This window comes from Eriocheir sinensis, chromosome 40, assembly GCF_024679095.1.
Source record: "Eriocheir sinensis breed Jianghai 21 chromosome 40, ASM2467909v1, whole genome shotgun sequence".
Taxonomy (NCBI): domain Eukaryota; kingdom Metazoa; phylum Arthropoda; class Malacostraca; order Decapoda; family Varunidae; genus Eriocheir; species Eriocheir sinensis.
In genome coordinates, this window is record NC_066548.1 from 5,228,384 (window position 1) to 5,241,631 (window position 13,248).

The window sequence follows — 13,248 nt, forward strand, 5'->3', positions numbered from 1 at the left end:
ATTTCTCTGGCCTCCACCTCAACGCCACATTCTTTTCTTAATATATCTGTTCTTGAACTTTCTCTCTTTTTTCATTCTTCTTTCTTTCCTTTTCCGCTAAACCTCTTACCAGTTTTTTGCTAACAGCTCACCTGGCTTCCACCAAATAGATTATTTAACCACACTCTTATTACCCCGATCCTTGTCCTCCGCTCCTACACCTGGTTTCCATCTCCTCATCTCTTTGTTTTCTCTTTCCTTTATATTTTTCATTATTTTTTTGCTCCCTCCGCTCACCTTTTACCCTCTAATAATTTGTAATCACCCCGTTATTTTTCAGATACCTTTCCTCAATCCCTTGACCTGTTCCCCATCCGTATTTTACCTTCCTTCTTTTCTTAATTTAATATCTCACACATCCCTTTAGTTCACCTGCTTCATCATCATCATCATCATCGGTCATTACTAGGCCACAACAGTACTCTATCATTGCACTCCATCTTTCTCCAGCAAATGCTCTAGTTTCATTTCTTGGCATGTTATTTTTTTTTTTTTTTTCATATTCTGACTTTTGCGATTTTGGGGTTGCTACTGTTACTTTCGTTATCCTGCTATTACTTCTATGCATTGTGTGACATGGCATCCAAAGTATGTTTATCCTGGCAACATCATTCTGATACATTAACCATCCATTCATTTTCCTGATGCCTGTCCAACGTTCATACCTATGTTCCAAATCTTTCCTTATATTGTTTTCCTACTTGTTTCCTGCCCTCACTTCCACTGGTTACTCTCCACTGTTTTTATTGTCACCTTTTCTTCATATTCCCTCTACTTGACCTCCATGCCTAAAACCCCTTATCGGTAATTTTCCACCATTTTCCATTTTCTGTCTGCTATTTCTTCTTTATTGACCTGTTTTCTGCCCTTCAACTCACCTGACACCAAAAATTCAATGGTATAGAGAAGGAGATGAGCACCGAGGCCACGCGCTGCTTTGCCGTATGCCCCCAACCTTCATTTCCCGGATAGCTGTCCTCAAGGACTATTACACCTGAGCTCACCTGTCCCCTCCCTTCAGCTCGTATTCCCTCCTAACTTGGTAACCTCACCGTACCTCGCCGAACTTCACCTTTCCCCTTCTTTGCTGGGAACACGTTTTCTCACTTGCTTCTTGCCTTACTTCACCTAACGCTACTCGTCTTCTTTTTTTTTCAGGAACGTTAATTTTCTCACCATATTTTCCATATAAACAACATGACCTTTAACTTCAATAGGGATATATTTTCTCACCTTCGTTAATGTCACCTTTTCTCTCTTCCTTTTTCTCTCTCTCTCTTCTTTTTTCTCTCTTCTTTCTTCCCACCGACGTCCTCGCCTCCTTCATTCATCCTTCCAGCCTGCTGCCTCCTCTTGTTGACTCCAGACGGTCTTTGCGGCTCTTTACGCACCTCCGCTATGCCTTATAAATATGTACATCCCACACTTACCAGCTATTCTTATCACTCAATATTCACGCTCCACCACACAGTATCACTAACCCTCATATCCTCCTCTCGCTTCCTTCATTTTGTCTATCCCTTTATCCTTCACGCCTTGCCTTCCTTCATCGACCCCTTCGTTCTTCCCCTGTCTCACCACACTTACTGGCCATTCTTTTCACTTAATATTCACCCCCACTCTTTCTTCCTCGCCGCCATCCTCCATTCCCTCGCTCCCTCCTCGCCATCCTTTCGCGCCGACCACATCACTCACCACCTTCTCCACAGTCCATCACTCGACCTTGGCTGCTGATGCGGAAGACATTAAAAAACCAGTTTCGAGCCTCAGACGCGGCATACTTGGGGAGAGGCGGGGCAGGCGGGACGGTGTAGGGCTCACGCAGGAGGCTCAAAAAACGCGGAAGATCCTCCACCAGCATCAGCTGCCGGGTGTGTGTGCTATCAGCGGCCACTCCTTCCTTGCATATATTGTCTCCGCGGCACCGTCCGGCGGCCGAGGGAGCCAGGCCGTGGATTCATAAATAGCTGCTTGTCCTCGCCTTGGGTTGTTGCCTTAGAAGGAAGTTGTAGGCTTGGCTGAGCTGCAGGTAATATAGAGAGGTGTCAGCAGGAAGTGTTAATGAGTTTCTAAGGCTGGCATTTCAAGAAAAGGATACAGTGCATGGAAGGAATAAAGTAGATAAAAGATCTAATCCTAATTGAAAATCCCTGGAAAAAGGAAAGTATTTTTAAAGTAATTTTTAATAAGGTGTTTCAGAAGAAATGCTTAGGGTTTTCCGAGGTTGCGTTGAATAGCAGTGGTTCAATATTCCTTTCTTGGGAGGATCATCAACAATGGCCTGGTTTAATGTAGGTTTCTCTTTCCTCTCCTTCGCTGTTTAAGAGATTCGTAGTTACGGGAGAACGTACAGCAATACAACTCTGCGGGCCACGATGTTCAGTTTTCCAATCGAATGGGCACCCACATCACATCGTTTACAGTTTCATATATTTGCCGAAGAGTGAACTCAAATACATCGCTCTCTCATGATTAGAAAAAATAAGGAAAATCATATGTATTCATTGGAGAGTAATTGAAAGTCGTGCATCCGTGTCCCCTGCGTACCTTAACAACTTCCAGGAAATAATAATCACTCCACGAGAGGAACCTTGGAGGGGGTTCTTGAAGTGGGACACGAGAGCAGTGGGACTGACGGAGGGCGACGCGGAGGGTAAACACTAGATGGGCGTCACCACGGCAACCCAGTGCTGGAAAACGATGCGACGAAAATTAAACGTTGACTATGTACTCCAATTAGACCTGCTGGGGGAGAGAGAGGTGATGAGAGTACTAGACCATTTATCGGGTATCTTTTGGGTGGCAGTAGACAAGAAGAAACATTTGGGTATGTAGTTACTGGGAAGAGCTGATGAGACTAAGAGAGATTGGACCATTTATCGGGTATCTTTTGGGTGGCGGTAGACAGGAAGAAACGTTAGAGTATTTAGTTACGGGAAAGAGCTGATGAGACTAAAAGAGATTGGACCATTTATCGGGTATCTTTTGGGTGGCAGTAGACAAGAAGAAACGGTAGAGTATTTAGTTACGGGAAAGAGCTGATGAGACTAAGAGAGATTGGACCATTTATCGGGTATCTTTTGGGTGGCGGTAGACAAGAAGAAACGTTCGGGTATTTAGTTACAGGGAAGAGCTGATGAGGCTGAGAGATTGGACCATTTATCGGGTATCTTTTGGGTGGCGGTAGACAAGAAGAAACGGTAGAGGATTAAGTTAAGGGAAAAAGCTGATGAGACCTAGGGGCTATTACACTGGGCAAATTTTCCGTGGATTTTCAGTCAAACCACGATTTCCGTTGGCGTGGTTTACATATTTCCGTGGCTTTCTGACGTGCCCACATCTTCCAAAGCTACAGTAGATTGCACCGAAGGACGACGGTATTACTCACCATCATAAACAGCAGCGATAACAATAAACAAATGAAAACCACGCTAGAGGAAATCGTGGTTCGACTGAAGATCCACGGAAAATTTGCCCAGTGTAATAGCCCCTTTAGAGAGATTGTCATGGAGCCTTGGTATGTCGTGTTTCCGCCGTCGTGTGCCCTTGTCTGAGTCATGTCACCGAGTAGCTCCTTTATTAGACCTTCCCTTGCAAAGACTCCTCCATTCCCACACGACAGCACAGTCACATCATATACATGCATAGCTGTAGGGTGTCACGCGTAGGAGAGGAGATTATTAACATTTTCATAGCAGATCCATGACACAGCGATAGTCGAGGTAGGAGTTTTCATTTCTCCTTCAGCTTTCTCCTCTTATATTTCGGAATCGCTGTTTTTACTTTTTTTTTTTCTTTTTTTTTGCCGAAACTCACTGGCATAAACCTACAAACGGAAGACTTTATTGATTTCCCTTTTCATCGCGTTTCAGGTCATAAATGCATGCGGCGGTTATGCAGTATGTACAGTATGACCTCAACTCTCTACTTTTGTTGTTGTTGTTGTTATTCTACACCATTTGCATGAGACAACAGACGGCTTTTAATTGTCTCTATCTATTGACAACTTATGCTCCAATTTATTAATGCGATTTTTTTATGTTCTTTTTATAATGGGTGATTCCTTCAGGATACCATCTTGCTAGACATCTCAATCAGATCAGAATTTTCACCGCTAACTTTTTTTTCTGAGTGATATCTTCATCATCAAATCTTGGCCGACATCTCAATCACATGGCATTAACGTGTTCACCGCCACATTAAGTAATCTTTCACCACCAGCCGTCGAGGTGAACAGGCCTAAACCTTGCCCAGCTTCCTTGACCTGTGACCCGCTCCGGCTGGCACGGCTCTCTACCCGTATTCCCGACCGCCTTGCAGACACGACCCACACTCTTGATTTATCGTCAACATCTGGCCCTTTCACTCACTCTGACAGCTCCTCTATGCGTTGTCTCTGTCTCCTGTATCATTCGTCTTAATCAGTTCCACACCTGTGCCTGGCTAAGTTAAAGGCTGTTGCTTGCTTCACCGATTCCCTCCCTATTTCTTTTTTTTTTTTTTTTTTTTTTTTTTCAATCATCGCTCACCTCCATTTTCATGATTCCTGCGCTTCTAAACTCCCGCATGTCTACTTTCGCTCTCATCACAATTAGGGTTCCACCAAGTATTCTCTTTTGCATATCGCTATTAGTAGAAACAATCGGTGTGTGCATTATTTCAAGGTTCTTCATATTTTCTCGAACAATATTCCTTCAACCGTTTTCTCCTTACCGGTTACATAATGTCAGACGGGATATATCAAAACTCCTTAAAAATTAAAATAACATTAGTAGTATTTTTATCAGCTCTTTTTGGTCCCTAACCGTTTCCTCCTCATACTTAAATATTAAAAGCATGGAAACTCCCCTAGAACAACAGAACTGGATATCATGATCGTAAGAAATTATTGGTAACTTACTTGAAAGGGTTGATATTTACGAATGAAGCAAGGAACAGGTTATCCCATCTCAAATATCCGTTCTATACCGTATGATTGTAACGCCAGTTCTCCTCTTTTATACTGTTAACGGGTCTGTTCGCCATCCACACCGCCTCTGTTACCTGCATACCACCGGTCGAACAAGACAGTTAGTTATTCCAGTGAACTATAAATGAGGGAACAGCGCCATACCCGTCTGTAGCTTGTCTTTAATTTATATTTCAGATTCGAACCAAAAGTCGTGTTGGGCGGGTAAGGAAATAAAGTGTTAAGGACCCCTAAAATCACCATCTAGTGTGGCCATCGAGCGTAAGCCAGTGTTAGTTAAACGTTATTAGAAAAATTAATAATACGAGAAAAAAATGTTCGCTTTTTGACCTTTCGAAGTGAAGAAAGTGGTGGTATTATTTCACGGTCCGGCGGATATATTTTCTCTCCTCTCACTCGTCCGGGACATGCCGCTCAACTGGAAGCCAACCTCGTAAACAGTTTCCCCTTGAGAGATTTTGGGGACGCAGGTTTTAACGAATCACAAACCTAACCTTGCAACGAAACAGGAGAGAGAGAAAGAAAGAGAGAGAGAGAGAGAGAGAGAGAGAGAGAGAGAGAGAGAGAGAGAGAGAGAGAGAGAGAGAGAGAGAGAGAGAGAGAGAGAGAGAGAGAGAGAGAGAGATGATAAGTAACCAAATTACAGGTGAACATAGGTGTGAAAAGAGGTAAGAAAGAAAAATGATGATAAATGAGAGAGAAACAGATAGCATGAAGGAAAACATATTGAGGGAAGAAATATGATAGGAGAGAGAGAGAGAGAGAGAGAGAGAGAGAGAGAGAGAGAGAGAGAGAGAGAGAGAGAGAGAGAGAGAGAGAGAGAGAGAGAGAGAGAGAGAGAGAGAGAGAGAGAGAGAGAGAGAGAGAGAGAGAGAGCGCACCAAGAGCTGTCGACCCTAGAAAAGAATACAAACCAAACACAGACGCAATAGAGTTCGCCTCTTCACTAGGCACAAACATGGCCCCTCCCGGAAGCCCACTGAGGGAGGATCCAGGCTAACTTTACACAGTCTTTTGTTTTGTTTCTGTTGCCTTGTTTGTGCTGAGCGACGTCCTTACAATCTCAAACTAAATTTCTAATATCTAATAACTAATGCTCACGAATAAAAAATAATACATTGAAGCAAGTAAAGTTCCATTAGAGGCAGGATTTTTTTATTGCATCTTTAGGTTTCAGTGTTCCAAATCAGTTAAAATTTAAAGATATACCGATTGAAAAATTAGGTCAGTATTAAGCAATTTTACGCTACTCCATTATCGTTGTTTTTACCTTTTATTTTATTTTTAACAGGTTTTATATAGTTCTATTAGTGTATTTTTATAACGTCTTTTAATATTTAACTGGTTTTATATAGTTTTATTGTTGTTTTTATCAAGTTTTTATTTTTTTACCGGTTTTATATAGTTTTAAATTACAAGTCTTTTTGCTTTATATCCGGCGCCATATGACCCCGCAGTTGCGCCGCCAAGACAAAACGCCACAATAGTCTAATCTAATCTACGCTACTCCATCCACCTGACCGTATACACTGGGTGACCGAAGGATGGAGAGTGCCACCCGAGTTAACATTCAAGTTAAGAATATAATTACGGCAGATACAAAGTTCTAGGAAATGGTAAATACACTTTTTTTTTTTTTTACAACAAAGGAGACAGCTCAAGGGCACAAAAAAAGGAAACAATAATAAAAAAAAAGCCCGCTACTCGCTGCTCCTAAAAAGAATCCAAAGAGGTGGCCGAAAGAGAGGTCAAGTATATGCGTATAATATGCGTATAATGGATACCAACTTTCGAAAGAGGAAAATCGAGACCCCTCTCCCTCCGAATTTGGCACTGTCCTCAAGCCAACCATTGTTTTCTTTTGCGAGAGTAGCGCTTAGGGAGCTTCTACGTTGTTGATTTTGCCCTTGAGCTGCTTTCTTTGCTGTAAAAAAAAATACAGTTAAGCTTAATAATAATGAGACGTACTTCCCTAGACCTTTCATCCGTGATCACTCGACCCTCTACTGAGCGTCGTCTCGCCCCGGTCACTCCGATCCCTGTTGTTGATTTTCTCCTTGAGCTGCTTTCTTTGCTGTAAAAAAATATTCCACAATACGGTTAAGCTTAATAATCAGAGACGTACTTCACTAGACCTTCCATCCGCGATCACTCGACCCTCTACTGAGCGTCGCCTCGTCCCGCTCACGCCGATCCCCGTTGTTGAGGTGCGCTTCAGGTACATTACGTGCACCATGCGGGGCCCCAAATAGACGTGTAGTTTCCCTCCGGCTGTTCACACCATCCCCTTTAAGTGATGGCTTCGGCCTCGTCCCTGCGCCTCCATCCCCTTAAATTTCAAGCCCTTTTCACATGGGCCTCTCGTGTGTGTATTCCCTCGTGTGTCACTGAAACATATGGGCGCTCTCCTAATCAAGGTAAGTAACAGAGAAATGTTGGAGGACCTTTTTTAAGTCATTTCCGTGAATAATGCTGAAGCTCACGTGAAGAATTACCGTGACAGCTTGATGAAATACTACCGATGAGGGAAGTGGATAAGCCCCGAGGGAAGAGTGATCGGTCGTATGGTCAGGGGACGCTAAAAAAGTATATATATAATTCAGATTTAGAACAGACTTCTGCCGCGGACAGGTTGCACGAGTGAGCGCCGCCGCCCGCGTTCCTCTATGGCCGCAGGTAAACACGTCAAAAGAAATACCTCATGATTGGCGGATATGAAAAGCGCGTCTGAATCGGTGGTCCGGGTGATGTGACGGGACGTGGAAATCACATTTGGGCTTTAATATTCGGCTTCCGCTTTAGCGCTGAACTGCTGTGGGCTAATTCTCCGTTCTAATTATGGACGGCAAATGATAGACCAGTGGCGATTTTCTTTTAATTAGTAGTAAATTACACGAATAACCACTGCGTACCTTTAATTGATAAGGTTACAGTTATAGTTGGTGATACGGGTATAGTAATTACCGGCCGTCTAGCTAATGATGGTACTATATTTTGTGTGAATCATCGTACAAAACATTTCTAGCACACTTCGTACCTAATGAAAAGGGCTGATGAGTGTGATGGATGTTTGTCTGTCTGCCTGTCTGTGTCCGGCGGCTGGTAGGACTCCGACAAGTCAACGACCGCTATAAATCAGTGAGGAAAAAGAATAGAGAGAAAGGGAAGGGTAGAGAGGGGAAGGGAAGGAAAGGTAAAGGAAGGGAAGAGAAGAAAGAGAAGAGGGAAGGGAAGAGAAAGGAATAGGAGAAAGGAAAGGAGAAGCGTATATTATGAAGTAAATGAGGGGAGAGAAGGGAAGGGAAGAAAGAGAAGAGAGAAGGGAAGAGGAAGGAGTAGGAGAAAGGAAAATAGAAGCGTATATTATGAAGTAAATGAGGGGAGAGAAGGGAAGGGAAGAAAGAAAAGAGAGAAGGGAAGAGAAAGGAATAGGAGAAAGGAAAAGAGTAAAGTAAATGAGGGGAGAGAAGGTAAGGGAAGGGAAAGGGACTAACGGGGAAGGGAAGCGTATAATATTATGAACTGAGGGAAAGGAAAGGAAGAAAAGAAAATGATGTTAAGGAACAGGACTGAGTAACAATGAGAAGGGAATGAAATGAGAGGAAAAGAGTGGAGAAGGGACCGGGATGGAGGGTGGAGAGAGGATGGGAAAGAAGGGAAGGGCTGGGTGAAAAAGTTTAATGGATGTTACGTAATCTGTGTCTGTATGTCTGTTTGTGTCTGTCTATGTTCATGGTGACATGTTTAATAGGAGCAACTTCATTTTTCTTGAGGGAACTCTTTTTTATTTCACTTAAAGCACCTTGATCATGCATTTCTAGTTATATGGTGACACGTATTTTTTTTATAACGAGGCAATCTAAGTGAATCGAGCTCAATAAAAGAATGTATGCCCGCATTTTGTTCTTCCACTACAAAATATCACAACAGCAGTCTTCATTTTTTTTATCTACAACTTCTATAACTATTACTGCTTCTCTTATCATAACTTCTACTACCATTACTTATACAACTACTACTACGACCACCACCCTCCATTACCACTGTCGCATTGGAAAATCATGGGAAGTTAAGGAGGGAACCTGGAGTGACTTGTGACGAGGAGGAAGGAGGAGGGCGGAGATGATGGAGGAGGGAATCTTGGGGCTTTGGGAAGGAAGAGAGGTGTGACGTGAGGCGAGATAGGGAGAGTACGAACCGGGCAGCTTTCCGCGTAACGATCCTGGAAACATAATATAATAACTCACTGGGAATTTTCAGGCGTGTAGCGAGAATTATGGCCTGGAGGAAGAGAGAGGAGAGGTGTGATGCGGAGAGAGAGAGAGAGAGAGAGAGAGAGAGAGAGAGAGAGAGAGAGAGAGAGAGAGAGAGAGAGAGAGAGAGAGAGAGAGAGAGAGAGAGAGAGAGAGAGAGAGAGGGGGGGGGGGTAAGAACTCGATCAGGAAGACTAGGCTGCGGTGACAAGATAAAGAGTAAAGAACAGAGAAGAGAGAGAGAGAGAGAGAGAGAGAGAGAGAGAGAGAGAGAGAGAGAGAGAGAGAGAGAGAGAGAGAGAGAGAGAGAGAGAGACACTATGGCGGCATGATATCAAAATCTGTCATCCACAACTGGTGATAGATGTAATGACTACAATTATAATACTGTTCATTGGTGAGTTTCAAGAAATCGCTTTGTTTTACACACCAAGACTCCAAACCATTCAGTGAGGCAGAGTAAGAGGAATTAAATAACCTCACCTCGCAGCGTATTAGCGTTGAGAAGCGTCCGTTCTGCCTTTGATGTGGAAATGATACAAAAGATTATATACTCTGTGTGTTTATTTTATCATAAGACCTCGAAGCCGCTTAAAGGGAATCTTGCTCTCATTCTTCGTTTTGATGTCTCGCGGTTGGTTGTTAAATTAAATGAGTCTTTACATTATAACTTACGTGTAAATGCCGTCCACGACATTGAATAACGCTTGCTCTTGAAGTTGACTAATAATGTGTTCTATATAAAGAGGAAAGGAGAAGAGAGGAGAGGAGAGAGGGTCGTTCGGCTTAGCTATAAAGGCGAAAAAACATAAGACCAGGAGGAAGTGGAGGAAAAGGAGGCGGATTATGTGGAAGAGGAAGGGGAAGAGCAAAAGGAAAAAGAGGAGTAGGGAAAGGAAGAGGAAGGAAAAGAAGAAGCAAGAGTGTAAAGAAAAAGCATAAAGGACGAAGATTAAAAGGAGGAAAAGGAGGTGGAGGAAGTGAAAGACGAAGACGAAGATGAAGAACAGAAGGAAAAAGAGGAGTAGGAAAAGGAAGAGGAGAAGAAGAAACAAAAACATAGTAAAAAAAGAATGAAGGACGAGGATCAAAAGCAAGTAAAGGAGGTGGAGGAAGTGGAAGAGGAAGAGGAAGAACAGGAGGAAAGAGAGGACCAGGAAGAGGAAGAGGAAAAGGGGAAACAAGAGTACAAAGAAGAATACATTAGAAGGAAGTCGGATAGGATGAAATAAAAGAGCAAGAGAAGTAAGAAAAAAGAAAAAGGATGAAAAACAGAAGGAAGAGAAAAAGAAAACTAGGAAGAAGTGAAGCAGAAAAATTTGAAGGAGAAAATGAAGCAGGAAGAGGAGGTGGAGGAAAGAGGAAACGGAAGAACTGGAGGATGAGGAAGAGGAAAGAGGAAGGAAACGAAAGAAATAAAGAATGAGGGAGAGGAAAGGGGAAGGGAACGAAAGAACTGAAGAATGGAGGAGAAAGAAAAAGATGGAAACGAAAGAAAGAAAATATGAAGAAGAGGTAAGGAGAAAGGGAACGAAAGAAATGAAGAATGGAGGAGGAAGAAGAAGAAGGAAACAAAACAAAGAAAATATGAAGAGGAAAGGGGAAAGGAACGAGAGAACTGAAGAATGAGAAAAAGAGAAGAGGAAGATAACCAGTGTCCTTGAAGCGATAGTTTGTCACCGTGGCAGAAGATAAATACGTCTTTCATATAACCAGTGTGGGTGTGTAGCGGCGTGTGTACTGGAAACGGCTTTGTTGATATTAAGATTATTTACGCCTTGTGATTTCCAGGTAGACGAGTAAGATGTTGTTTGTTAGCGTTTGTGTTTGTGAGTGTGTGTGTGTGTGTGTTGCTGTGAAGAGTGAGAAGGATTTGTCCCTTAAGTCTTGTTATTTACAGTTCTGTCGAGAGAGAGAGAGAGAGAGAGAGAGAGAGAGAGAGAGAGAGAGAGAGAGAGAGAGAGAGAGAGAGAGAGAGAGAGAGAGAGAGAGAGAGAACCGACAGAAACAGGGAAAAAGAAAACGAGAGACCAACCCAAACTCTTCCATTTGCCTCCCTTTTAGTTAGCAGTCACGGCCCGTTAGCCCCTCGCCGCCCCTCGTCCTCCCCTCAGCCAGCGCCGCCTCTAGCCCGCCCACCGCTCCCCTCACTCACTCGCCCTCCCCTCCCTCCCTCCCCCCCATACAGTAGCTGCGTGCACCTCCACCTGTTGCGTCAAGGAGTCACCTGTAGCGCCGCGCCCGCCTACCGTCAGTCAGGTGGTCGCCCGCGTTCGCCCCGCACCGCCTGCCACCCCGCACTCCTTCCTGTCCGCCCGCCCGCTGCCAATAGTAAGTTTCTCGCCCCGGACCGCCGCCCCGCCTTGCCCCGTTTGACCTCTTCCCGTCTCATCTCTTCTCGGTCTGTTTCGTCTCTTCAGCCCCGTCTTGTCTCGTCTCTTGCCGCACTAGTCTCATGTCTTCCCGCCCCGTCTGAACTATTACCGTCCAGTTTGTCTCTTCCCGCCCCGTCTCATCTCTTGCCGCCCCGTCTTGTCCTTTTCCGCCTCATCTCGTCTCGTCTCTGCCCGCCCCGTCTCATCTCTTCCCGCCCCGTCTCATCGTTTCCTGCCTCGTCTCGGCTCGTCTCTTCCCGCCCCGTCTCGTCTCTTCCCGCCTCATCTCATCTCTTCCCGCCAAGTCTCATCGTTTCCCGCCTCGTCCCGTCTCGTCTCTTCCCGCCCCGTCTCATCCTTTCCCGCCTTGTCTCATCGCTCCCCTCCCCGTTTCAACTCTTCCCGCCCCGTTACAACTCGCCCCGTTTTCCCTCGTGACCCGAATTTTCCCAGGTAATCTCTGACCTACTTCTCCTCCCTTGCAGTAGTAAGTTATTCGTTCACCCCACTTCACCCCACCTCCCCTCCTCGGCCGTGCCCCATCTGGTCCAATTACATTTTGCCCCGCTCTCCCTTTACCCGATTTGCCCCAGTTGCCCTTCCTCTGATTCGCCATGTCTCTGAAAGCTTTGACACACATAAACAACTTTTTTTTTATTCATTTTTAATTTCGCCCCGCCCCGCCCCGCCCCGCCCTGCCCCGCTACTCCCCCTTCCACCTTTGCCCTGATTCACCCCATATACACTTTCTTAATTTTCTGCATTACCTCGCCGCATTTCTGTTCCCTCGAGTTGATTTTTCTTTCTGTATTGTTTTTTTATTTTTTATATTACAGGTCGCCTTGCTGTCCCCCTGACCTAATATCCCTCGATCGACCTGTACCTAACCTGTCCCGCCTCGCCTCAGATCTGAAAGCATTAGTTAGCGGATATGAACCACAAAATTCTTTTTCTTTTTCGTTCTGGTTCGTGAGTTATGTATGTGAAGCAAAACTGGAAAGCCAAGGCGTCTAGCTGTCTTATCAATACGCCGTCTGTCTGATTCACCTGTTTATGCTCCGCCCCGTCCCGACCTGTCCAAATCCACCGCGAATCGACCCGCCCAGACCCGACTACCCCTACCCCTGCCCCGCCACCGACTCATCAGCCCAACCCGATCTAACTCGCCTCCGAAGTTTTGATTTGAAGCCTCGAAACTACCCACCATTCCACCTCCCAGTCCCAGTGAAGGAAAGCCCGAAAACACCACATAGAAAAGGAAGGGGAAAAGGGGAGAAAAATGTTTTATATATGAAAGGGATCAGTCTGCGCGTCGCCTATTACTGGCCTATTAACGTTATGCTGAGAGAAACGGAGGATGTTTTTTTGAACTATCATTTTTTTATATTCTATTTTTATTTTTATTTTTATTTTTTTATTTTTTTTGGGGGGGCGCTGGTAACTGAAACATTTTCCTGCCTCGTTATTACATGAAAAACAGTATTCCTTTTTATTGAATATGGCACCTGGAAAATAAAATATTTCTTCGGTGTTCTATTTCAAAAGAGATGGTAGTTTTTCCACGGTTTGTTTGTTTTTCTTCCATAATTTACATTCAGGCCTATCTATCTGC

General features: G+C 44.3%; 1 protein-coding gene across 1 annotated transcript in view; it reads right to left on the bottom strand.

The window, feature by feature from the left end:
- Positions 1–4,607, bottom strand: part of LOC127009422 (uncharacterized) — a 45,112-nt gene extending 40,505 nt beyond the window's left edge. Inside the window, exon 1 of the mRNA XM_050882516.1 lies at positions 4,569–4,607. Coding sequence (XP_050738473.1) covers positions 4,569–4,607 — 39 coding nt within the window. The remainder of the gene's footprint in view (positions 1–4,568) is intronic.
- Positions 4,608–13,248: the final 8,641 nt, after the last annotated feature.